General features: G+C 72.4%; 2 protein-coding genes across 7 annotated transcripts in view; one reads left to right on the top strand and one right to left on the bottom strand.

Annotated features, from left to right (window-relative positions):
• The window catches only part of MEGF8 (multiple EGF like domains 8), a 44,475-nt gene extending 40,194 nt beyond the window's left edge, over window positions 1-4,281 (top strand). Inside the window, 2 exon segments of the mRNA XM_068924244.1 lie at window positions 2,966-3,798; window positions 3,801-4,281. Of these exon segments, the coding sequence (XP_068780345.1) occupies window positions 2,966-3,798; window positions 3,801-4,045 (1,078 nt within the window). The 3' untranslated portion in view covers window positions 4,046-4,281.
• Window positions 4,282-7,663: 3,382 nt separating this feature from the next.
• LIPE (lipase E, hormone sensitive type) lies at window positions 7,664-24,008 on the bottom strand. 6 transcript variants are annotated; one of them, XM_068924278.1, is made up of 11 exons: window positions 23,987-24,008; window positions 22,034-22,516; window positions 21,038-21,640; window positions 18,578-18,668; window positions 16,833-16,978; window positions 16,565-16,750; window positions 14,723-15,038; window positions 13,126-13,353; window positions 11,599-11,736; window positions 9,861-10,153; window positions 7,664-8,611 (listed from the first exon to the last, which is right to left on the bottom strand). In XM_068924278.1, the coding sequence occupies exons 3-11, from the start codon at window positions 21,593-21,595 to the stop codon at window positions 7,679-7,681; spliced, it is 2,889 nt and encodes a 962-aa protein (XP_068780379.1). In that variant the 5' UTR covers window positions 21,596-21,640; window positions 22,034-22,516; window positions 23,987-24,008; the 3' UTR covers window positions 7,664-7,678. The 6 variants fall into 6 exon arrangements, with proteins under 6 accessions (XP_068780379.1, XP_068780377.1, XP_068780378.1 ...); XM_068924276.1 differs by lacking the exon at window positions 23,987-24,008 and having other exon boundaries at window positions 21,038-21,922; window positions 22,034-22,578; XM_068924277.1 differs by lacking the exon at window positions 23,987-24,008 and having other exon boundaries at window positions 21,038-21,619; window positions 21,893-22,577.
• Between the last annotated feature and the right edge of the window lie 326 nt (window positions 24,009-24,334).

Raw genomic sequence — 24,334 nt, 5'->3', positions numbered from 1 at the left:
AGTCCCCGTCCCCGAGTCCCCCCCATGTTCCCTCCCCGTCGTCCCCGTCCCCCCCGTGTCCCCGTCCCCCCGAGTCCCCTCCCCGTCCCCCCCGTCATCCCGTGTCCCCCCCCGTCGTCCCATGTCCCCCCCCGTCCCCCCGTCCCATCCCATGTCCCCCGTGTCCCCTCTGTGCCCCCGTTCCCCCCGTCCCCTCCCTGTCGTCTCCAGTCCCCCTGTCCCCCCGTCCCCCTGTCCCCTCCCTGTTGTCCCGTGTCCCCCGTGTCCCCTCCCCTCCCCAGTCCCCTCCCCATCGTCCCCCGTCCCTCTCCCTCTCCCCATCCCCCCCGAGCCGGCGCCCCCCGACGTCCCTCTCCCCCCGTCCCCCCCGAGCCGGCGCCCCCCGACGTCCCTCTCTCCCCGTCCCCCCCGAGCCGGCGCCCCCCGACGTCCCTCTCCCCCCGTCCCCCCGAGCCGGCGCCCCCCGACGTCCCTCTCTCCCCGTCCCCCCGAGCCGGCGCCCCCCGACGTCCCTCTCCCCCCGTCCCCCCGAGCCGGCGCCCCCCGACGTCCCTCTCCCCCCGTCCCCCCGTCCCGGCGCCCCCCGACGTCCCTCTCCCCGTCCCCCCCGAGCCGGCGCCCCCCGACGTCCCTCTCCCCCCGTCCCCCCCGAGCCGGCGCCCCCCGACGTCCCTCTCCCCCCGTCCCCCCGAGCCGGCGCCCCCCGACGTCCCTCTCTCCCCGTCCCCCCGAGCCGGCGCCCCCCGACGTCCCTCTCCCCCCGTCCCCCCGTCCCGGCGCCCCCCGACGTCCCTCTCCCCCCGTCCCCCCGAGCCGGCGCCCCCCGACGTCCCTCTCCCCGTCCCCCCGAGCCGGCGCCCCCCGACGTCCCTCTCCCCCCGTCCCCCCGAGCCGGCGCCCCCCGACGTCCCTCTCCCCGTCCCCCCCGAGCCGGCGCCCCCCGACGTCCCTCTCCCCGTCCCCCCCCGAGCCGGCGCCCCCCGACGTCCCTCTCCCCCCGTCCCCCCGAGCCGGCGCCCCCCGACGTCCCTCTCCCCGTCCCCCCGAGCCGGCGCCCCCCGACGTCCCTCTCCCCCCGTCCCCCCCGAGCCGGCGCCCCCCGACGTCCCTCTCCCCCCGTCCCCCCGAGCCGGCGCCCCCCGACGTCCCTCTCCCCGTCCCCCGAGCCGGCGCCCCCCGACGTCCCTCTCCCCCGTCCCCCCGTCCCGGCGCCCCCCGACGTCCCTCTCCCCCCGTCCCCCCGAGCCGGCGCCCCCCGACGTCCCTCTCTCCCCGTCCCCCCGAGCCGGCGCCCCCCGACGTCCCTCTCTCCCCGTCCCCCCGAGCCGGCGCCCCCCGACGTCCCTCTCCCCCCGTCCCCCCGAGCCGGCGCCCCCCGACGTCCCTCTCCCCCCGTCCCCCCGAGCCGGCGCCCCCCGACGTCCCTCTCCCCGTCCCCCCCGAGCCGGTGCCCCCCGACGTCCCTCTCCCCGTCCCCCCCGAGCCGGCGCCCCCCGACGTCCCTCTCCCCGTCCCCCCGAGCCGGCGCCCCCCGACGTCCCTCTCCCCCCGTCCCCCCGAGCCGGCGCCCCCCGACGTCCCTCTCCCCGTCCCCCCGAGCCGGCGCCCCCCGACGTCCCTCTCCCCCCGTCCCCCCGTCCCGGCGCCCCCGACGTCCCTCTCTCCCCGTCCCCCCGAGCCGGCGCCCCCCGACGTCCCTCTCCCCGTCCCCCCCGAGCCGGCGCCCCCCGACGTCCCTCCCCCCGTCCCCCTGAGCCGGCGCCCCCCGACGTCCCTCTCCCCCCGTCCCCCCCGAGCCGGCGCCCCCCGACGTCCCTCCCCCCCGTCCCCCCGTCCCGGCGCCCCCCCGACGTCCCTCTCTCCCCGTCCCCCCGAGCCGGCGCCCCCCGACGTCCCTCTCCCCCCGTCCCCCCCGAGCCGGCGCCCCCCCGACGTCCCTCTCTCCCCGTCCCCCCGAGCCGGCGCCCCCCGACGTCCCTCTCCCCCCGTCCCCCCGAGCCGGCGCCCCCCGACGTCCCTCTCCCCGTCCCCCCGAGCCGGCGCCCCCCGACGTCCCTCTCTCCCCGTCCCCCCGAGCCGGCGCCCCCCGACGTCCCTCTCCCCGTCCCCCCGAGCCGGCGCCCCCCGACGTCCCTCTCCCCGTCCCCCCGAGCCGGCGCCCCCCGACGTCCCTCCCCCCGTCCCCCCGTCCCGGCGCCCCCCGACGTCCCTCTCCCCGTCCCCGTCCCCCCGAGCCGGCGCCCCCCGACGTCCCTCCCCCCGTCCCCCCGAGCCGGCGCCCCCCGACGTCCCTCTCCCCCCGTCCCCCCGAGCCGGCGCCCCCCGACGTCCCTCTCCCCCCGTCCCCCCGAGCCGGCGCCCCCCGACGTCCCTCCCCCCGTCCCCCCGTCCCGGCGCCCCCCGACGTCCCTCTCCCCGTCCCCGTCCCCCCGAGCCGGCGCCCCCCGACGTCCCTCCCCCCGTCCCCCCGAGCCGGCGCCCCCCGACGTCCCTCTCCCCGTCCCCCCGAGCCGGCGCCCCCCGACGTCCCTCCCCCCGTCCCCCCGAGCCGGCGCCCCCCGACGTCCCTCTCCCCCCGTCCCCCCGAGCCGGCGCCCCCCGACGTCCCTCCCCCCGTCCCCCCGAGCCGGCGCCCCCCGACGTCCCTCCCCCCGTCCCCCCGAGCCGGCGCCCCCCGACGTCCCCCCGCCCCCCCGTCCCGGCGCCCCCCGACGTCCCCCCGTCCCCCCGAGCCGGCGCCCCCCGACGTCCCTCTCCCCCCGTCCCCCCGAGCCGGCGCCCCCCGACGTCCCTCTCCCCCCGTCCCCCCGTCCCGGCGCCCCCCGACGTCCCTCTCCCCGTCCCCCCGAGCCGGCGCCCCCCGACGTCCCTCTCCCCCCGTCCCCCCGAGCCGGCGCCCCCCGACGTCCCTCTCCCCGTCCCCCCGTCCCGGCGCCCCCCGACGTCCCCCCGTCCCCCCGTCCCCCCGCGGCCTGACGGCGCCGCCGTGCCGCCCGCAGTGCGCCAAGTGCCGCGACTCCTTCCACGGGCACCCGGTGGGCGGGCAGCAGTGCTACCGGCTGATCGCGGTGGAGCAGGAGTACTGCCTGGACCCCACGTCGCAGAGCAACTGCTTCCACCAGCCGCAGCTGCAGCACCTGGGCCTGGGCCGCACCGTCCTCTTCGGCGTGCAGCCCAAGTTCACCAACGTGGACATCCGCATCACCCTGGACGTCACCTTCGGCGGCGTCGACCTCTACGTCTCCACCGCCTACGACACCTTCGCCGTGGACGTGGACCCGGGCACGGGCCGGCACGCCGTGCGGCTGCAGCCGGCGGCCGAGCGGCTGCGGGAGGAGCGGGCCCGGGGGCTGGTGACCTACGTGACGGTGCGGGAGGCGGCGGCGGCGCTGGTGGTGCGGGCCGTGCGCGACCGCCTGGTGCTCACCTACCCGCACGAGCTGCACGCCCTCAAGTCCAGCCGCTTCTACCTGCTGCTGCTGGGCGTGGGGGCCGGCGGCAACGCCACCGCCTCGCAGGGCCTCCTCTTCTTCCGCCAGGACCAGGCCCACATCGACCTCTTCGTCTTCTTCTCCGTCTTCTTCTCCTGCTTCTTCCTCTTCCTCTCGCTCTGCGTGCTCCTCTGGAAGGCCAAGCAGTTCCTGGACGCCCGCCACGAGCAGCGCCGGCACCTGCAGGAGATGACCAAGATGGCCAGCCGCCCCTTCGCCAAGGTGACCGTCTGCTTCGAGGGGGCGGCCGCCGCCGCCCGGCCCCCCGGGCCCCCCCGGCCCCGCGGGCCCGCCGGCCCGAGCCCTCCTTCCGCCTGGGCCCCGTGACGCTGGAGCCCACCGAGGACGGCTTGGCCGGGGTGGCCACGCTGCTGCTGCAGCTGCCGGGGGGCCCCCGCGGCCCCCAGCGGGCCGCCCTGGGCTCGGCCCTGGTGGCCCTCCGCCACCACCACCACCACCCGGCCCCGGCCCCCCACGACTACTGGGGGGGGGGCGGCGGCCCCCCGCCCCGCAAGGGGGGGGCCGCCCACGACCTCACCTCCATGGCGCTCTGAGAGACCCCCCCCCCGTCCTCCATCTGGGGGTGCAGGGGGGGGACAACCCCCCCCCCGGGACTCAGTGGGGGCATCTGCAGGGCTTTGGGGCCCCCCCCACATTGCAACCCCCCCCCCGGGACTCATTGGGGGTGTTTATAGGGGTTTGGGCCCCCCCCCACATTGCAACCCCCCCCGGGACTCATTGGGGGGCATCTGCAGGGCTTTGGGGCCCCCCCCCACATTGCAACCCCCCCCCGGGACTCAGTGGGGGCATCTGCAGGGCTTTGGGGCCCCCCCCACATTGCAACCCCCCCCCGGGACTCATTGGGGGTGTTTATAGGGGTTTGGGCCCCCCACACACATTGCAACCCCCCCCAGGACTCAGTGGGGGCATCTGCAGGGCTTTGGGGCCCCCCCCACATTGCAACCCCCCCCGGGACTCAGTGGGGGGCATCTGCAGGGCTTTGGGGCCCCCCCCACATTGCAACCCCCCCCCAGGATTCATTGGGGGTGTTTATAGGGGTTTGGGCCCCCCCCCACATTGCAACCCCCCCCAGGACTCAGTGGGGGTGTTTATAGGGGTTTGGGCCCCCCCCCACATTGCAACCCCCCCCGGGACTCAGTGGGGGTGTTTATAGGGGTTTGGGCCCCCCCCCACATTGCAACCCCCCCCCCGGGACTCAGTGGGGGTGTTTATAGGGGTTTGGGCCCCCCCCACATTGCAACCCCCCCCGGGACTCAGTGGGGGCATCTGCAGGGCTTTGGGGCCCCCCCCCACATTGCAACCCCCCCCGGGACTCAGTGGGGGGCATCTGCAGGGCTTTGGGGCCCCCCCCCACATTGCAACCCCCCCCCGGGACTCAGTGGGGGGGATCTGCAGGGCTTTGGGGCCCCCCCCCACATTGCAACCCCCCCCGGGACTCAGTGGGGGGCATCTGCAGGGCTTTGGGGCCCCCCCCCACATTGCAACCCCCCCCGGGACTCATTAGGGGTGTTTATAGGGGTTTGGGCCCCCCCCCACATTGCAACCCCCCCCGGGACTCAGTGGGGGTGTTTATAGGGCTTTGGGGCCCCCCCCCACATTGCAACCCCCCCCCGGGACTCAGTGGGGGTGCTTATAGGGGTTTGGGCCCCCCCCACATTGCAACCCCCCCCCGGGACTCAGTGGGGGGCATCTGCAGGGCTTTGGGCCCCCCCCCCACATTGCAACCCCCCCCCCGGGACTCAGTGGGGGGGATCTGCAGGGCTTTGGGCCCCCCCCCACACTGCAACCCCCCCCCCAGGACTGATTGGGGGTCCTTTATAGGGGATTGGGCTCCCCCCACCGTGTGACCCCCCCCACACCGTATTTATTGGGGGGCATTGCCCCTATTTATAGGGGATTGGGCCCCCCCCCATATTGGTTGGGGGACGTTGCCCTGTAATTATAGAGGATTTGGCCCCCCCCAACCAAGCCACCCCTCCCCATATTTATGGGGGGGTCGCTGCCCCTATTTATAGGGGATCGGGGTCCCCCCAATAGTTATGGGGGGGGATGCCCCATGATTACAGGGGATTGGCCCCCCCCCACTGTGCAACCCCCCCCCCCAGTATTTATTGGGGGGGCATTGCCCCATGCTTATAGGAGGTTTGCCCCCCCCCACCATGCAACCCCTCCCCATATTTATTGGTGGGGTTTTAGCCCTATTTATAGGGCATTGGGGCCCCCCCATATAACCCCCCCCGGTGTTTATGGGGGGGTTTTGCCCCTATTTATAGGGGGCCGGGGCTGCCCCCCCTCCGCCATGCAAAACCCCCCAGTATTTGGCCGGGGGGGGGGCGCAGGACAAGGATGGGGGGTCCATAGATTTTGGGGGGGGGGAACTGCGTGGTCGCTGTATTTATGGGGTGGGGGCGTCCCGGTATTTCGGGGGGGTCTCCTGTATTTATGGGGCACTGCCCCCCCCTCCCCCCGCCGCGGGGGGGGTAATAAACGCCGGCTGTTGCCCCCCCAGCCCCACATGTCCCCGTGAGTTGGGGGGGGGTGTTGGGGGCGGCTGGTTTTGAGGCAACAGGGATGGGACCCCCCCCCCAAAAAACCCTTTGGGGAGCCCCTGGCCCAAACCCTCCTGCAGCCCCACAGCAGCATCTGGGGCGCCGTGGGGCACGCCATGGGGCTGGCTGTGGGGTGCACTGTGGGGCGCACCATGGGGAGGCTGCAGGGCACACCGTGGGGTGGCCGTGGGGCAGGCTGTGGGGCCCACTGTGGGGCTGGCCGTGGGGGTGCACCATGGGGGGGGGTGCTGTGGGGCTGGCCATGGGGCTCACCATGGGGCACGCTGCGGGGCTGGCCGTGGGGCCTGCTGTGGCCCAACCGCAGGGGGTTAACGGGGCACCTATGGGGCGAGTTCAGGCCCTGGGTGATTATGGGGGGCTGCAGGGCCCGAACACTCCCCCCCCCACCACCACGAACCGCTTACGCTGTTTGCGTAGCCCCCTTACACTATTTGTATGACCCGCCCTTACGCCATGTGCGTAGCGCCTACGCTCTTTGCGGGAGGGGGGGAATTGCGCCATTAGCGCCCACCTACGCTCTTTGCGCGGCGACTACGCCACCACCGTAGGCCCGCAACCCCTTGCGCTCTTTACGTAGCGGTTACGCCGTCGGCCCCCGCCCCTTACGTCCTTTGCGTGGCCCTTACGCCACCGGCGCACGGCTCCCTTCCCCTGCGTCGTTTGCGTAGCCCCTGCGCTGCCCCCCCGCCCTGAGCGGCTCCCCCCACCCCGCTCCGGCCCCGGGCCGCCGCCGCCGCCGCCCCCCCCGGGGTCCCCACCGCGCCCCACCGCGCCGCCCGCCGTCACCGGCGCCGCGACGCCATCTTGGAACCGCCCCACCGCGCCGGGCCGCGCCGCGCCGGGACTCGCTCCCGCCGCCGGATCCCTCCGCGCGACGCCGCCGTTGCCGGGTGAGAGCGCGCGCGCGCGCGTGTGTGAGGCGGCTCCTGTGAGAGGCGCGCGACGCCTCCGCGCGGGAAGTAGTTCCGCCGCCTCCCCGCGTCGCCATGGAAACGGGGGAGGGGGCAACGGGGCTGCTGTGGGGCGCAGGGGGCTCCCTATGGGGCACAGGGTCCCTCCTCGGCTCCCTATGGGGCACAAGGGGCTCCCTATGGGGCGCAGAGCCCCTCCTCGGCTCCCTATGGGGCACAGGGTCCCACTATGGGGCGCAGGGCCCCTCCTCGGCTCCCTATGGGGCGCAGGGTCCTGCTATGGGGCGCAGGGCCCCTCCTCGGCTCTGCTATGGGGCCCAAGGGGCTCCCTATGGGGCGCAGGGCCCCTCCTCGGCTCCCTATGGGGCCCAAGGGGCTCCCTATGGGGCGCAGGGCCCCTCCTCGGCTCCCTATGGGGTGCAGGGGGCTCCCTATGGGGCACAGGGTCCCACTATGGGGTGCAGGGCCCCTCCTCGGCTCCCTATGGGGCGCAGGGGGCTCCCTATGGGGCGCAGGGCCCCTCCTCGGCTCTGCTATGGGGAGCAGGGGGCTCCCCATGGGAAGTGACCCCCCCCACCCCACACGTGTGGGTCCAGGCCCCCCATCACGCAGGCAGCAGGTGGGTTTCGGAGGGGTTTTATTCCCCCTCACCCGCCCCACGGCGGCCCCACGGCGGCCCCACGGCTCAGGACCCCACCTCGCGGCCCGCGGGGCCACTGGGGCGCCGGGCGCAGCCCCCCCCCGGGCGGCTGGACCCCCCCTCGCCCCCCACTTGGGGCCCCCCACAGCACGGGGGGGGCTGCGCCCCGGCCCCCCGGCCCGCCGCGCCGCCGTGGGGCACTGGGACCCCGGGGCCGCCGTGGGGCAGCGCGTCGCCGCAGCCGTGGGTCGCTGCGTTGCTGGTGCCGTGGGTCGCTGCAGCCCCACTGCCGTGGGTCACTGCATCACCGGAGCTGTGCATTGGTGCATCGCCGCCGCTGTGGGTCGCTGCAGCCCCACTGCCGTGGGTCACTGCATCACCGGAGCTGTGCATTGGTGCATCGCCGCCGCCGTGGGTCGCTGCAGCCCCACTGCCGTGGGTCACTGCATCACCGGAGCTGTGCATTGGTGCATCGCCGCCGCCGTGGGTCGCTGCAGCCCCACTGCCGTGGGTCACTGCATCCCTGCAGCCATGCATTGGTGCATCGCCGCCGCCGTGGGTCGCTGCAGCCCCATCGCTGTGGGTCACCACCGCCCCGCCGCCGTGGGTCGCCCCATCGCCCTGGCGGCCCTCTCCGGGCTGCGGCGACCCACGGCGGGAGCCGCCCCGGCCCCCGCCGTGGGTCGGAGGGGCCAGGCCGTCGCGCCGTGGGGCCAGGCTGTCGCGGCGCGGGGCCGGCAGCAGCGAGGTGCGCCGTGGGGCCAGGCTGTCGCGCCGTGGGGCCGGGGGCCGCAGGACGTCGCGGATGAGGCGGGTGCAGAGGGCGGCGGCCCGCCGGGTCTCGGGGCACAGTGGGGCCAGGCTGAGGAAGCCGTGGGGCAGGTCGGGCACCACCTGCAGCGTCACCGGCCGCCCCAGCGCCCGCAGCCGCCGCGCCAGCATCACCGAGTCGTCCAGCATGGGGTCCAGGGCGCAGGCCTGCGGGGGCGACGGGCCGCCGTGGGGCCGCCGTGGGGCCGCCGTGGGGCGCGGCGGGGCTCCCCCCACACCCAACCAGGTGGGCGGGAGAGGGGGCAGCCGTGGGCTCGCGTGCCGGCGCCGTGGGGCGGTGCGGGGTGGACGTGGGGCTGGGGTGGCTGTGGGGTGCTGTGGGGCGGTGCGGGGTGGATGTGGGGCGCTGTGGGGTGCTGTGGGGTGGTGCGGGTGGACGTGGGGCGCTGTGGGGTTGGGGTGGCTGTGGGGTGGTGCAGGGTGGACGTGGGGCGCTGTGGGGTTGGGGTGGCTGTGGGGTGCTGTGGGGAGGTGCGGGGTGGATGTGGGGCGCTGTGGGGTTGGGGTGGCTGTGGGGTGCCGTGGGGCAGTGTGGGGTAGACGTGCGGTGCTGTGGGGCTGGGGTGGCTGTGGGGCACCATGGGGTGGTGCGGGGTGGACGTGGGGCGCTGTGGGGCTGGGGTGGCTGTGGGGCACCATGGGGTGGTGCGGGGTGGACGTGGGGCACCCTGGGGTGGGGTGCAGTGGCTGTGGGGTGCTATGGGGCAGCTGTGGGGTGGTGCAAGGTGGCCATGGGGACACCATGGGACACCGTGGGGACGCCGTGGGGCGCCGTGGGGACGCCGTGGGGCGCCGTGGGGCGCCGTGGGGCTCACCACCAGGTGGACGGGGGGCAGCCCGCGCAGCATGGCGTCGGGGGCCAGCAGCGGGCTCATGTCCCGGTGCTGCGGGGCGGCCGTGGGGCGCCGTGGGGACGCCGTGGGGACGCCGTGGGGCGCCGTGGGGCGCCGTGGGGCTCACCACCAGGTGGACGGGGGGCAGCCCGCGCAGCATGGCGTCGGGGGCCAGCAGCGGGCTCATGTCCCGGTGCTGCGGGGCGGCCGTGGGGCGCCGTGGGGTGGACGTGGGGACGCCGTGGGGCGCCGTGGGGCGCCGTGGGGCTCACCACCAGGTGGACGGGGGGCAGCCCGCGCAGCATGGCGTCGGGGGCCAGCAGCGGGCTCATGTCCCGGTGCTGCGGGGCGGCCGTGGGGCGCCGTGGGGACGCCGTGGGGACGCCGTGGGGCGCCGTGGGGCGCCGTGGGGCTCACCACCAGGTGGACGGGGGGCAGCCCGCGCAGCATGGCGTCGGGGGCCAGCAGCGGGCTCATGTCCCGGTGCTGCGGGGCGGCCGTGGGGACGCCGTGGGGACGCCGTGGGGACGCCGTGGGGCGCCGTGGGGCGCCGTGGGGCTCACCACCAGGTGGACGGGGGGCAGCCCGCGCAGCATGGCGTCGGGGGCCAGCAGCGGGCTCATGTAGGGGTTCTTGACCACGGCGGCGCTGGCCAGGGCGAAGTTGGCCGGCGGCCGGGTCGTGCGCAGGGGCTGGAAGTCGTCGGGGTACTCGAAGCCGCCGCCGTCCTCGTCCCCCTTGTCCTTGTCACCGCCGTCTCCGCGGCCCCCCGCCGCCTCCTGCCCCACGCGGCTCTTCCGGCGGGCGGCCGGGGGCTCCTGCGCCGCCTCCGAGACGCTCTTGCGCCCGGGCTCTGCTGTGGGGCAGGTGGCGGGGGGCCGCGTGGGCGCGGGTGGGGGCACGGCGGTGTCCCCGGACCCCTCCGAGGTGTCCCCCAACCTCCCGAGGTGTCCCCCAACCCAACAAGGTGTCCTCAAACCCCCTTGGCATGTCCCCCAACCTCCCACGGTGTCCCCCAACCCTCTAAGGTGTCCTCAAACCCTCTTGGCATGTCCCCCAACCTCCCACGGTGTCCCCCAACCCAACAAGGTGTCCTCAAACCCCCTTGGCATCTCCCCCAACATCCCACGGTGTCCCCCAACCCAACAAGGTGTCCTCAAACCCCCTTGGCATGTCCCCCAACCTCCCACGGTGTCCCCCAACCCTCTAAGGTGTCCTCAAACCCTCTTGGCATGTCCCCCAACCTCCCACGGTGTCCCCCAACCCAACAAGGTGTCCTCAAACCCCCTTGGCATCTCCCCCAACATCCCACGGTGTCCCCCAACCCAACAAGGTGTCCTCAAACCCCCTTGGCATCTCCCCCAACCTCCCAAGGTGTCCCCCAACCCAACAAGGTGTCCCCCAATCCTCTAAAGTGTCCCCAATCTCTTTAGCATGCCCCCAAAGCTCCCAAGGTGTCCCCCAACCCAACAAGGTGTTCCCAAACCCCTTGGCATGTCCCCGAACTTCCCAAGGTGTCCCCAAGCCCCCTTGGCATGTCCCCAAGCGTGTCCTCAACCCCTCTGAGATGTCCCCAAAGCCCTTGGCATGTCCCCAATTCCTCCAATGTGCCCCCAAGTCCCCTTGGAGGCATCCCCGAACCTCCCAAGGTGTCCCCAACCCCCTTGGCATGTCCTCAACCCCTCTGAGGTGTCCCCAAGCCCCCTTGGCATGTCCCCAAGCCCTCCAAGGTGTCCTCAAACTCCTCTGAGGTGTCCCCAACCCCCTTGGCATGTCCCCAAGCCCTCCAAGGTGTCCCCAAGTCCCCTTGGCTTGTCCCCAAACCTCCCAAGGTGTTCCCAAAGCCCTTGGCATGTCCCCAACTCCTCCAAGGTGTCCCCAAGCCCCCTTGGCTTGTCCCCGAACCTCCCAAGGTGTTCTCAACCCCCTTGGCATGTCCCCAAGGCCTCCAAGGTGTCCCCAACCCCTCCGAGGTGTCCCCAAGCCCCCTTGGCATGTCCCCAACCCCTCCAAGGTGTCCCCAACCCCTCCGAGGTGTCCCCAAGCCCCCTTGGCATGTCCCCAACCCCTCCAAGGTGTCCCCAAGTCCCCTTGGCTTGTCCGCAACCCCTCCGAGGTGTCCCCAAGCCCCCTTGGCATGTCCCCAACCCCTCCGAGGTGTCCCCAAGCCCCCTTGGCATGTCCCCAACCCCTCCAAGGTGCCCCCAAAGGCCCCGCAACCCTGAAGCGTCCCCAGACCCTCCCATCCCGAGGCGTCCCACGTCCCCGACGTGTCCCCCCCTGCCCGGCGCGGGGTCCTACCGGGGGGGCGGCGGGGCCGCAGGGCCCCCAGCCAGGCGGCAGCGCCCCGGCGCAGGTCGCGCAGCAGCAGCCGGCCCGGGCCGAGCTTCTCCGGCGCCGGCGTCCCGTCCCCGTCCTCGTCCCCGTCCTCGTCCGTCCCTGCGGGGCCGCGGCGTCCCCAATCCGCCCCGGAACGGCCCCGAAACCCCCCGCCCCCCCCACCCCGGCCGGCCTCGCCAGCAGGTCGGCGCGAGCCCCAACGGGGCCGATCTGCCCCAAAACGTCCCCAAAACGCCCTGGGCGCCCGGCGCCCGCCTGGCAGGTGCCCGCAGCCCGACCCCCGTGTCCCCACGTCCGTGTCCCCGTGTCCCCCCGCTTCCCTCCGTGTCCCCGTGTCCCCGTGGCCCCATGTCCCCCCGCATCCATCTCCCCACGTCCCCCCGCATCCCTCCATCTCCCCACGTCCCCGTGACCCCTCCATCTCCCCATGTCCCCCCATGTCCATCTCTCCGTGTCCCCATGTCCTGCTGCATCTCCCCACATCCCCTCCATCTCCTCGGGTCCCCCCGGGTCCCCACGTCCCCCCGCATCCCTCCATCTCCCCACGTCCCCTCCATCTCCCCACGTCCCTCCGCATCCCTCCACGTCCCCATCTCCCCACGTCCCCCTGCGTCTCCACATCTCCCCATGTCCTCCTGCATGCCTCCATCTCCCATGTCCCCCCATGCCCATCTCCCCACATCTCCCCACGTCCCCCCGCATCCCTCCACATCCCCATCTCCCCACGTCCCCCTGCGTCTCCACATCTCTCCATGTCCCCACGTCCCATGTCCCCTCCATCCCTCCATCTCCCGTCTGCTCCATCTCCCCACGTCCTCCTGCATGCCTCCATCTCCCCATGTCCCCCCATGTCCATCTCCCCGTGTCCCCCCACATCCCCTCCATCTCCCCACGTCCCCCCATGCCCATCTCCCCACATCTCCCCACCTCCCCCCGCATCCCTCCACATCCCCATCTCCCCACGTCCCCCTGCGTCTCCACATCTCTCCATGTCCCCACGTCCCATGTCCCCTCCATCCCTCCATCTCCCGTCTGCTCCATCTCCCCACGTCCTCCTGCATGCCTCCATCTCCCCATGTCCCCCCATGTCCATCTCCCCGTGTCCCCCCACATCCCCTCCATCTCCCCATGTCCCCCCATGTCCATCTCCCCGTGTCCCCCCACATCCCCTCCATCTCCCCACGTCCTCTTGCATGCCTCCATCTCCCCATGTCCCCCCATGTCCATCTCCCCGTGTCCCCCCACATCCCCTCCATCTCCCCACGTCCTCCTGCATGCCTCCATCTCCCCACGTCCCCCCATGTCCATCTCCCCGTGTCCCCCCACATCCCCTCCATCTCCCCACGTCCTCCTGCATGCCTCCATCTCCCCATGTCCCCCCATGTCCATCTCCCCGTGTCCCCCCACATCCCCTCCATCTCCCCAGGTCCTCCTGCATGCCTCCATCTCCCCACGTCCAGCTCCCCGCCTCCCCCGCGCGCCCCCCACCTGCGTAGGCGCTGAGGCACTTGCAGAGGACGCCGAGGGGCAGCAGCGGGTCGAGCAGGGCCAGCAGGCGGGAGGGCGAGGCGGCCGCCTGCACCATGGTCACCGGGTAGGCGGCCACGATGCCGTCGGGCCGCTGGATGCCGAAGGCGGCCGCCCGCAGCGACACCGTCAGGCAGAGGTTCCCGCCGGCGCTGTCCCCGGCCAGGCACACGCGCTGCGCCGTCGACCCTGCCGGCCAGCGCCACCGCGTCACTCCCGGCCCCCGGGGGCCGCCCCGGGCCGTGGTGGCCCCAGGAAGATCCCCAGGAACGTCCCCATGGCGTGGTGGCCCATGGCGTGGTGGCCCCAGAAACGTCCCCATGCCATGGTGACCCCAGGAACGACCCCGTGCCATGGTGACCCATGGCGTGGTGGCCCCAGGAACGTCCCCATGGTGTGGTGGCCCCAGGAACGACCCTGTGCCATGGTGACCCATGGCGTGGTGGCCCCAGGAACGTCCCCATGGTGTGGTGGCCCCAGAAATGTCCCCAGGAATGTCCCCATGGCGTGGTGGCCCATGGCGTGGTGGCCCCAGGAACATCCCCATGCCATGGTGGCCCCAGAACGACCCCGTGCCATGGTGACCCATGGCGTGGTGGCCCCAGGAACATCCCCAGGAACGACCCCATGCCGTGGTGGCCCCGGAAACGTCCCCATGCCATGGTGGCCCCAGGAACGTCCCCAGGAACGACCCCATGCCGTGGTGGCCCCAGAACGACCCCTTGCCGAGGTGGCCCATGGCGTGGTGGCCCCAGGAACGTCCCCAGGAACATCCCCATGCCATGGTGGCCCCAGGAACGACCCCGTGCCATGGTGACCCATGGCGTGGTGGCCCCAGGAACATCCCCAGGAACGACCCCATGCCGTGGTGGCCCCAGAAACGTCCCCATGCCATGGTGGCCCCAGGAACGACCCCTTGCCGTGGTGGCCCATGGCGTGGTGGCCCCAGGAATGTCCCCAGGAACAACCCCATGCCGTGGTGGCCCCAGGAACATCTCCAGGGCGTGGTGGCCCCAGAACGACCCCATGCCGTGGTGGCCCATGGCGTGGTGGCCCCAGGAACGTCCCCAGGAACGTCCCCAGGAACGACCCCATGCCGTGGTGGCCCCAGAAACGTCCCCATGCCATGGTGGCCCCAGGAACGACCCCGTGCCATGGTGACCCATGCTGTGGTAGCCCCAGGAACGTCCCCAGGAACGACCCCATGCCTTGGTGGCCCCAGGAACATCTCCAGGGCATGGTGGCCCCAGAACGACCCCTTGCTGTGGTGGCCCATGGCGTGGTGGCCCCAGGAACGTCCCCAGGAACGTCCCCAGGAACGACCCCATGCCGTGGTGGCCCCAGGAACGACCCCGTGCCATGGTGACCCATGGCGTGGTGGTCCCAGGAACATCTCCAGGGCATGGTGGCCCCAGAACGACCCCGTGCCGAGGTGGCCCATGGCGTGGTGGCCCCAGGAACGTCCCCAGGAACGTCCCCAGGACCGTCCCCGTGACGTGGTGGCCCCATGCGGTGCTGGCTCCCCGTCCCCGCGCCCCCGCTGCGCCCCGGGGCTCACCCAGGAGGTGGCAGTGGCGCAGGGCCCAGCAGTAGGCGTAGAAGCACTCCTCGAGGGCGCGCGGGAAGGGGGCCTCGGGGGCCAGGGCGTAGTCGACGGAGAGCACGGGGGCGCCCAGCTCGCGGGCCCAGGCCCGCAGGTAGGGCTCGTGCGAGCGCGACGTCTGGGCCACGAAGCCGCCGCCGTGGAAGTGCACCAGCAGGGCGGGCGAGGGCGGCCCCGGCCGCCGGCCCCCCCACCGGCCCCCCGCCGGCCCCCCGCCGGCCCCCCGCCGGCCCTCCGCCCCCTCGGCCAGGGCGCTCAGCGCCGCGCTGTCCTGGGCGGGGGGGGGGGGTGATGGGGGGGTGATGGGGTGGGGTGGGGGGCTGCCCCACAGCGGGGTCCTGCCCCCCCCCTCCCCATACACAGAGCGGGGTGCTGCCCTGTTGCCCCCCCCCTCCGTTGCAGCTCCCCCCATTGCACCCCCCATTGCACTGCCCCATTGCAGCTCCCCCCATTGCAGCTCCCCCCATTGCACCCCCCATTGCACCGCCCCATTGCAGCTCCCCCCATTGCAGCTCCCCCATTGCACCCCCCATTGCAGCTCCCCCCATTGCAGCTCCCCCCATTGCACCCCCATTGCACCGCCCGATTGCAGCTCCCCCCATTGCAGCTCCCCCCATTGCACCCCCCATTGCACCCCCCATTGCAGCTCCCCCCATTGCAGCTCCCCCCATTGCACCCCCCATTGCACCGCCCCATTGCAGCTCCCCCCATTGCAGCTCCCCCATTGCAGCTCCCCCATTGCACCCCCCATTGCACCCCCCATTGCAGCCCCCATTGCACCGCCCGATTGCAGCTCCCCCCATTGCAGCTCCCCCCATTGCACCGCCCCACTGCAGCTCCCCCCATTGCACCCCCCATTGCACCGCCCCATTGCACCGCCCCATTGCACCGCCCCATTGCACCCCCCCATTGCAGCCCCCATTGCACCGCCCCATTGCACCGCCCCATTGCAGCTCCCCCCATTGCAGCCCCCATTGCAGCTCCCCCCATTGCAGCTCCCCCCATTGCACCCCCCATTGCACCGCCCCATTGCAGCTCCCCCATTGCAGCCCCCCCCATTGCACCCCCCATTGCACTGCCCCCTTGCAGCTCCCCCCATTGCAGCTCCCCCATTGCAGCTCCCCCATTGCACCCCCCATTGCAGCCCCCATTGCACCGCCCGATTGCAGCTCCCCCCATTGCAGCTCCCCCCATTGCACCGCCCCACTGCAGCTCCCCCCATTGCACCCCCCATTGCACCGCCCCATTGCACCGCCCCATTGCACCGCCCCATTGCACCCCCCCATTGCAGCCCCCATTGCACCGCCCCATTGCACCGCCCCATTGCAGCTCCCCCCATTGCAGCCCCCATTGCAGCTCCCCCCATTGCAGCTCCCCCCATTGCACCCCCCATTGCACCGCCCCATTGCAGCTCCCCCCATTGCACCCCCCATTGCACCGCCCCATTGCAGCTCCCCCCATTGCAGCTCCCATTGCACCCCCCATTGCACTGCCCCATTGCAGCTCCCCCCATTGCAGCTCCCCCCATTGCACCCCCCCATTGCACCCCCCATTGCAGCTCCCCCCATTGCACCCCCATTGCAGCCCCCCATTGCACTGCCCCATAGCAGCTCCCCCCCAGCAGCAGACCCCCCAATGCACCGCCCCCCAGCAGCCCCCCAGCAGTCCCCAATGCAGCCCCCAATGCACCGCCCCATAGCTCCCCCCAGCAGCCCCCAATGCACCACCCCATAGCTCCCCCCAGCAGCCCCCCATGCAGCCCCCCCGCCCCCCCCCCGCCGTGGGGCCGGGGCCGACCTGTCCCTGGCGCAGCTCGGCGGAGAGCAGGCGGAGGCGCAGGGGGCCGGGCCCGCTGTGGGCCACGGGCGGCGGGACGGTGACGGTGAGCGAGGGGTCGGCGGCCAGCGGCAGCTCCAGGGGCTCCGGCGGCACCGTCAGCGCCCAGCAGACCCGCACGGGCGCCGCCGCCGCCGCCGCCACCGCCTGCGGGCCGCCGGGGGGCTGAGCGCGGTGGGGGGGGTGCCGGGGGGGGGGACACACACGGGGGTGCGGGGGGGACGCTCACGGCCAGCAGCTGGCTCTCGGTCAGGCTCCAGAAGCGCTTCCAGAAGTGCACGTCCAGCTGGCGCGTCAGCCGCTCGAACTCGGCGCCCCGCAGCTCCGGGTCCAGCGCCAGCTTCCCGCTGCTCAGCAGCGAGCCGGCCGCCACCCCTGCCGCCCCCGCTCAGCGCCCCCGCTCAGCGCCCCCCCTCCTGCCCCCCTTCCTGCCCCCTGCATCCCCCCTTCCTGCCCCCTGCATCCCCCCTTCCTGCCCCCCTTCCTGCCCCCTGCATCCCCCTGCATCCCCCTGCATCCCCCTGCATCCCCCCTTCCTGCCCCCTGCATCCCCCCTTCCCGCCCCCTGCATCCCCCTGCATCCCCCCTTCCTGCCCCCTGCATCCCCCTGCATCCCCCCTTCCTGCCCCCTGCATCCCCCTGCATCCCCCTGCATCCCCCCTTCCTGCCCCCTGCATCCCCCCTTCCCGCCCCCTGCATCCCCCTGCATCCCCCCCTTCCTGCCCCCTGCATCCTCCTGTGTCCCCCCTTCCTGCCCCCTGCATCCCCCCTTCCTGCCCCCCTTCCTGCCCCCTGCATCCCCCTGCATCCCCCCTTCCTGCCCCCTGCATCCCCCTGCATCCCCCCTTCCTGCCCCCTGCATCCCCCTGCATCCCCCCTTCCTGCCCCCTGCATCCTCCTGTGTCCCCCCTTCCTGCCCCCTGCATCCCCCTGCATCCCCCCTTCCTGCCCCCTGCATCCCCCTGCATCCCCCCCTTCCCGCCCCCTGCATCCCCCTGCATCCCCCCTTCCTGCCCCCTGCATCCCCCTGCATCCCCCCTTCCCGCCCCCTGCATCCCCCTGCATCCTCCTGTGTCCCCCATGGCCCCCTGCATCCCCCCCTCCTGCCCCCCTTCCCGCCCCCTGCATCCCCCCTTCCTGCCCCCTGCATCCCCCTGCATCCCTCCCGTGTCCCCCCGTGTCCCCCCGCCGCCCCCCTTCCTGCCCCCTGCATCCCCCCTTCCTGCCCCCTACATCCCCCCCTCCTGCCCCCTGCATCCCCCTGCATCCCCCTGCATCCCTCTGCATCCTCCTGTGTCCCCCATGGCCCCCTGCATCCCCCCCTCCTGCCCCCCTTCCTGCCCCCTGCATCCCCCCTTCCTGCCCCCTGCATCCCCCTGCATCCTCCTGTGTCCCCCATGGCCCCCTGCATCCCCCCTTCCTGCCCCCCGTGTCCCCCCGTGGCCCCCTGCATCCTCCTGCATCCCTCCCGTGTCCCCCCGTGTCCCCCCACCGCCCCCCCTTCCTGCCCCCCTTCCTGCCCCCTGCATCCCCCCTTCCTGCCCCCGCGTCCCTCCACCATCCTCCTGCATCCCTCCCGTGTCCCCCCGTGTCCCCCCTTCCTGCCCCCTGCATCCCCCCTTCCTGCCCCCGTGTCCCCCTGCATCCCCCCTTCCTCCCCCCCATGGCCCCCCGTGTCCCCCTGCATCCCCCCTTCCTCCCCCCCATGGCCCCCCGTGTCCCCCTGCATCCTCCTGCATCCTCCTGTGTCCCCCCGTGTCCCCCCGCGTCCCCCCTTCCTCCCCCCGTGTCCCCCCGTGTCCTCCCTTCCTGCCCCCATGTCCCCCCATGTCCCCCCGCATCCCCCCTTCCTCCCCCCGTGTCCCCCCCAGCGTCCCCTCATGCTCCCCCAGCCGCCCCCCACGTCTCCACGTGTCCCCCCTGGGTCCCCCCGTGTCCCCCCCCCGTGTCCCCCCCAGGTGCCCCCGCTCTCACCCAGCCCCGTGTCGTCCCGCTTGTAGTTCTCGCCGAAGGAGACGAGGCCGATGGCGATGGTCTGCAGGAAGGGCCGGATGGAGGGGGCGAACTGCCGGCGGGCGGACAGACGGACGGATGCATCGATGGACGGACGGAGGGGCAGATGGGTGGACGCGTGGACACGCAGAGGGATGGACGCGCCAAGGGATGGATGGACGGATGGATGGACGGATGGATGGACAAGTAGAGAGATAGATGTGCCAAGGGATGGATGGATGGATGGACGGACAGACGGATGGACGGACAGGCAGATGGATAGATGGGCCAAGGGATGGATGGATGGATGGACGGACGGATGGATGGACAGATGGATAGATGGGCCAAGGGATGGATGGATGGATGGATGGATGGATGGATGGACGGATGGATGGACAGATGGACAAGTAGATGGATAGATGGGCCAAGGGATGGATGGATGGATGGACAAACGGATGGACGAATGGATGGACAGATGGACAGGCAGATGGATAGATGGGCCAAGGGATGGATGGATGGATGGACGGACGGACAGGTGGACAGGCAGAGGGATAGATGGGCCAAGGGATGGATGGATGGATGGGTGGATGGATGGACAGACGGATGGACGGACAGGCAGATGGATAGATGGGCCAAGGGATGGATGGATGGATGGACGGACGGACAGGTGGACAGGCAGAGGGATAGATGGGCCAAGGGATGGATGGATGGATGGGTGGATGGATGGACAGACGGATGGACAGACAGGCAGATGGATAGATGGGCCAAGGGATGGATGGATGGATGGACGGACGGACAGGTGGACAGGCAGAGGCATAGATGGGCCAAGGGATGGATGGATGGATGGGTGGTTGGATAGACAAGCAAACAGATGGACAAATGGTTGGACGGACACACGGACGAACAGATGGAGAGACAGATAGATGGATGAATGGATGGATGGACGGATGGATGCACGGGCAGATGGAGGGATGGATGAATAGATGGATGGATGGATGCACAGGCAGATGGACGGATGCACGGGCAGATGGAGGGATGGATGAATAGATGGAGGGATGGACGGATGCACGGGCAGATGGACGGATGGACGGATGCACGGACAGATGGAGGGATGGATGAATAGATGGATGGATGGACGGATGCACGGGCAGATGGACGGATGGATGCACGGGCAGATGGAGGGATGGATGAATAGATGGATGGACGGATGGATGCACGGGCAGATGGATGGATGCACGGGCAGATGGAGGGATGGATGAATAGATGGAGGGATGGACGGATGCACGGGCAGATGGACGGATGCACGGGCAGATGGAGGGATGGACGGATGCACGGGCAGATGGAGAGATGCACAGCCGGACAGACGGACCGACAGACACAAAGACAGAGAAATGAAAAGCCAGATGGACAGGCCAACAAGCGGGTGGACGGAAGGGGAAGCCCACGCGTGGATGGAGAGGCGCGAGCAGGGACGCGGATGGACAAAGCGCCAGGCAGCCGGACAGAGCGGGAAGGGAACAGGTAAGCCCACAGGAAAACAGACGCAGAGACGCGCGGACGGACGGACGGCCGAGCCACGCGGGCCGCAGCGAGCAGCGTCCCGCGCGGCGCCGCCGCTCCCCCGCACCCACGAGCGCCGGGCGGGGGCACCCGCGTCCCCACGTCCGCGCGGCAGGTCTCCCACCCGTCCCCACGTCCCCGCGGCAGGTCTCCCACCCGTCCCCACGTCCCTATGGGAGGTCACCCATCCATCCCCACATCCCCACGTCCCCACGGCAGGTCGCCCACCCATCCCCATGTCCCTGTGGGAGGTCACCCACCCATCCCCACGTCCCTATGGGAGGTCACCCATCCATCCCCACGTCCCCACGTCCCCATGGCAGGTCGCCCACCCATCCCCATGTCCCTGTGGGAGGTCACCCACCCATCCCCACGTCCCTATGGGAGGTCACCCATCCATCCCCACATCCCCACGTCCCCACGGCAGGTCGCCCACCCATCCCCACGTCCCTATGGGAGGTTGCACATCCATCCCCACGTCCCCAAATCCCCATGGCAGGTCACCCACCCATCCCCACGTCCCTGTGGGAGGTCACCCACCCATCCCCACGTCCCTATGGGAGGTTGCACATCCATCCCCACGTCCCCACGTCCCCATGGCAGGTCACCCACCCATCCCCACATCCCTGTGGGAGGTTGCACATCCATCCCCACGTCCCCACGTCCCCATGGCAGGTCACCCACCCATCCCCACGTCCCTGTGGGAGGTCGCCCACCCATCCCCACGTCCCTATGGGAGGTCGCCCACCCATCCCCACGTCCCCACGTCCCTGCAGCAGGTCGCCCACCCATCCCCACGTCCCCACGTCCCCGCAGCAGGTCGTCCACCCATCGCCACGTCCCCACGTCCCCGCGGCAGGTCGCCCACCCGTCCCCCCTCACCTGGAAGCCGAGGCAGCGGCCGTAGAAGCAGCCGTTGTGCATGGTGCTGTACTCCCGCAGCACCAGCGCCGAGAGCCCGGCCGAGCCCCTTCCTCCCTCCTCGTCCTTCTCCTCCTCCTCCTCGTCGTCATCGTGGGCGAAGAGGCAGCCGGGGCGGTTGTGGGTCAGCAGGCGCTGGGCCAGGCAGAGCAGGGCGCGGAGCTGGGCCAGGGCGGCCCCGTAGGCCTCCAGCTCGGCGGCGTTGTGGCCGCCGCGGAAGAAGAGGCTGCGGCGGTGGGCGGCCACGTAGCGGCTCTTGTGCACCACGTGCGCCAGGCAGCAGCACGCCGTGTGCACCAGGCTGCGGTAGCCGTTGCCCGGCGTGGCCTCGTCCAGGTCGAAGCGGTGGTAGAGGCGGGCGAAGTGGCCCAGGGCCGGCTCCAGGCGCCGGGCGTGCTCGCGGATGGCGCCGAAGGCGGCCGCCAAGCGCCGGCCGGCCTCCGTGCCGCTGCGCCCGAAGAAGGCGGCGTTGTCCTCGGCCAGCGCGTGCAGCGCCTGGAAGAGCGGACGGGTCTCCATGCCGGCTCCCGCGGCGGCTGGGACCTCTCCGACGGCGGCTGGGACCTCTCCGATGGCTCTGGTGGCAGTGGTGACCTCTCTGACGGCTCTGGTGGCTCTGACGGCAGCTGTGGTGGCTCTGGCGGTGGTTGTGACCTCTCTGGTGGCTCTGGTGGCGGCTGGGACCTCTCCGACGGCAGCTGGGACCTCTCTGATGGCTCTGGTGGCTCTGACGGTGGCTGTGGTGGCTCCAACGGTGGTTGTGACCTCTCTGGTGGCTCCGGTGATGGCTGGGACCTCTCCGACGGTGGCTGGGACCTCTCCGATGGCTCTGGTGGCAGTGGTGACCTCTCCGACGGCTCTGGTGGCTCTGACGGCAGCTGTGGTGGCTCTGGCGGTGGTTGTGACCTCTCTGGTGGCTCTGGTGGCGGCTGGGACCTCTCCGACGGCGGCTGGGACCTCTCCGATGGCTCTGGTGGCTCTGACGGCGGCTGTGGTGGCTCCGGCAGTGGTTGTGACCTCTCCGATGGCTCTGGTGGCTCTGACGGCGGCTGTGGTGGCTCCGGCGGTGGTTGTGACCTCTCTGATGGCTCTGGTAGTGGTTGTGACCTCTCCGATGGCTCTGGTGGCTCTGACGGCGGCTGTGGTGGCTCCAACGGTGGTTGTGACCTCTCCGACGGCTCCGGTGGCTCTAACGGCGGCTGTGATGGCTCTGATGATGGTTGTGACCTCTCCGACAGCTCCGGTGGCTCCAACAGCGGCTCCGATGGTGGCTCCGGTGGCTCTGATGGCTCCAACAGCTCCGATGGCTCCTACGGCTCCTCCAACAGCAGCTCCAATGGCTCTGACAGCTCCGACGGCTCCTCCAGCGGCTCCGATGGCTCCGGCGGGTCCTCCAGCAGGTCCTCCAGCGGCTCCGGCTCCTCCGACGGCTCCGTCTCCCTGCCGGGGCGGCCGGTCCCGCTTTAACGGAGCGGCCGGCGCTCCGCCCCGGACGCCGGGGCCCCTTCACCCCTTTACCCCGGGGACCTTGCGCAAGGCGGCGGCGGCGGGGACGGGACGGCGGCGCTGGGGCAGGGGGCACCGGGACAGGGGGCAGCCGGGGAGGGGGGGGCGGCCATGGGGCTGGGGCAGCCGTGGGGCTGGGGGGCCGGGGGGGGTGGCCATGGGGCTGGGGCAATTGGGGGGCGTTTCGGGGGGCTGGAGGGGAGCAGTTGGGGCACTGGGGCAGCTGGGGGGGGCGGCCATGGGGGGCTGGGGCAGCTGGGGGGGGCCGGGGCAGCCGTGGGGCTGGGCTGGCCGGGGGGGTGGCCATGGGGCTGGCGCAATTGGGGGGTGTTTGGGGGGCTGGGGGGGGCAGTTGGGGCACTGGGGCAGCTGGGGGGGGGCAGCTGGGGGGCTGGGGTACCTGGGGGGGGCCAAGGCAGCCGTGGGGCTGGGGTGGCCGGGGGGGGTAGCCATGGGGCTGGGGCAATTGGGGGGCGTTTGGGGGGGGCCGGGACAGTTGGGGGGCGGCCATGGGGGAGGGGGGGCTGGGGCAGCTGTGGGGCTGGGGCTGCCATGTCCCCAGGTGTGGGGCGGCCGTGGGGCAGCCGTGTCCCCACGTTTTTGGGGGGCGGGTGGAGAGGTTACCCCACTGCCCCCCCCTTTTTGGGGGTGGTTTGACCCAGCCACCCCCCCATTTTGGAGAATGGTTCCCCCCAGACTCCCCCCCCATTTTGGGGGTGGTTCCCCCCCCTCGACCCCCCCTATTTTGGGGATGGTTCCCCCCCTCGACGCCCCCCATTTTAGGGGTGGTTGCCCCCCTCGACCCCCCCATTTTGGGGGTGGATTCCCCACCGACCCCCTCCCATTTTGGGAATGGTTCACCCCAATCCCCCCCCATTTTAGGGGTGGTTCCCCCCCTCGACCCCCCCATTTTGGGGGTGGTTCCCCCTAGATCCCCCCCATTTTGGGGATGGTTCCCCCCCTCGACCCCCCCATTTTAGGGGTGGTTCCCCCCCTCGACCCCCCCATTTTGGGGGTGGATTCCCCACTGACCCCCTCCCATTTTGGGAATGGTTCACCCCAATCCCCCCCCACTTTGGGGATGGTTCCCCCCCTCTTGATGCCCCATCTTAGGGGTGGGTTCTCCCCCCATTTTAGGGACGGTCCCCCCCTCGACCACCCCATTTTGGGAATGGTTCACCCCAATCCCCCCCCATTTTAGGGGTGGTTCCCCCCCTTGACGCCCCATTTTAGGGGTGGGTTCTCCCCCCCATTTTAGGGGTGGTTCCCCCCCCGACCCCCCCCATTTTGGGGGTGTTTTCCCCCCTCGTCCCCCCCCCGGGGCGCGCGCGTGGTCCGGCCCGGCCTCCCCCCCCCGCTTCCCCCCCCCCCGCCGCCCCGGTGGTCTCGCCCGCGCGCGCCCACCTGCGGCTTCCGTCCAGGCCCCGCCCCCCTCCTCCTCCTCTTCCCCCCCCTCCCCGCCGCCGAGCCGCTTCCGGCGCCGCCACGTGACGGCGGCGCGGCCAATCGCCGCCCGCGCTCCCCCCGTCGCCCGGGCAACCGCCCGCCTCCCCCCCCCCCCGCGGCCAGGCGCGGGCGCGCGCGCTGACCCCTGACCCCTGACCCCGGCGCGCGCCCGCGACCTCTGACCCGGCGCGGCGTCGGCTGCGGTTTTTATTGGCGGGACGCGGCGACCCCCGACCCCTGACCCCGACCCCCCCCCGCCACCCCAGGGAGCCCCGGACCCCCCCCCCGGCCCCACAGCGCTGTGGG

The sequence above is a fragment of the Struthio camelus genome, chromosome 39 (assembly GCF_040807025.1).
Source record: "Struthio camelus isolate bStrCam1 chromosome 39, bStrCam1.hap1, whole genome shotgun sequence".
Taxonomy (NCBI): Eukaryota; Metazoa; Chordata; class Aves; order Struthioniformes; family Struthionidae; genus Struthio; species Struthio camelus.
This window is presented reverse-complemented; position numbering and strand designations above follow the sequence as displayed.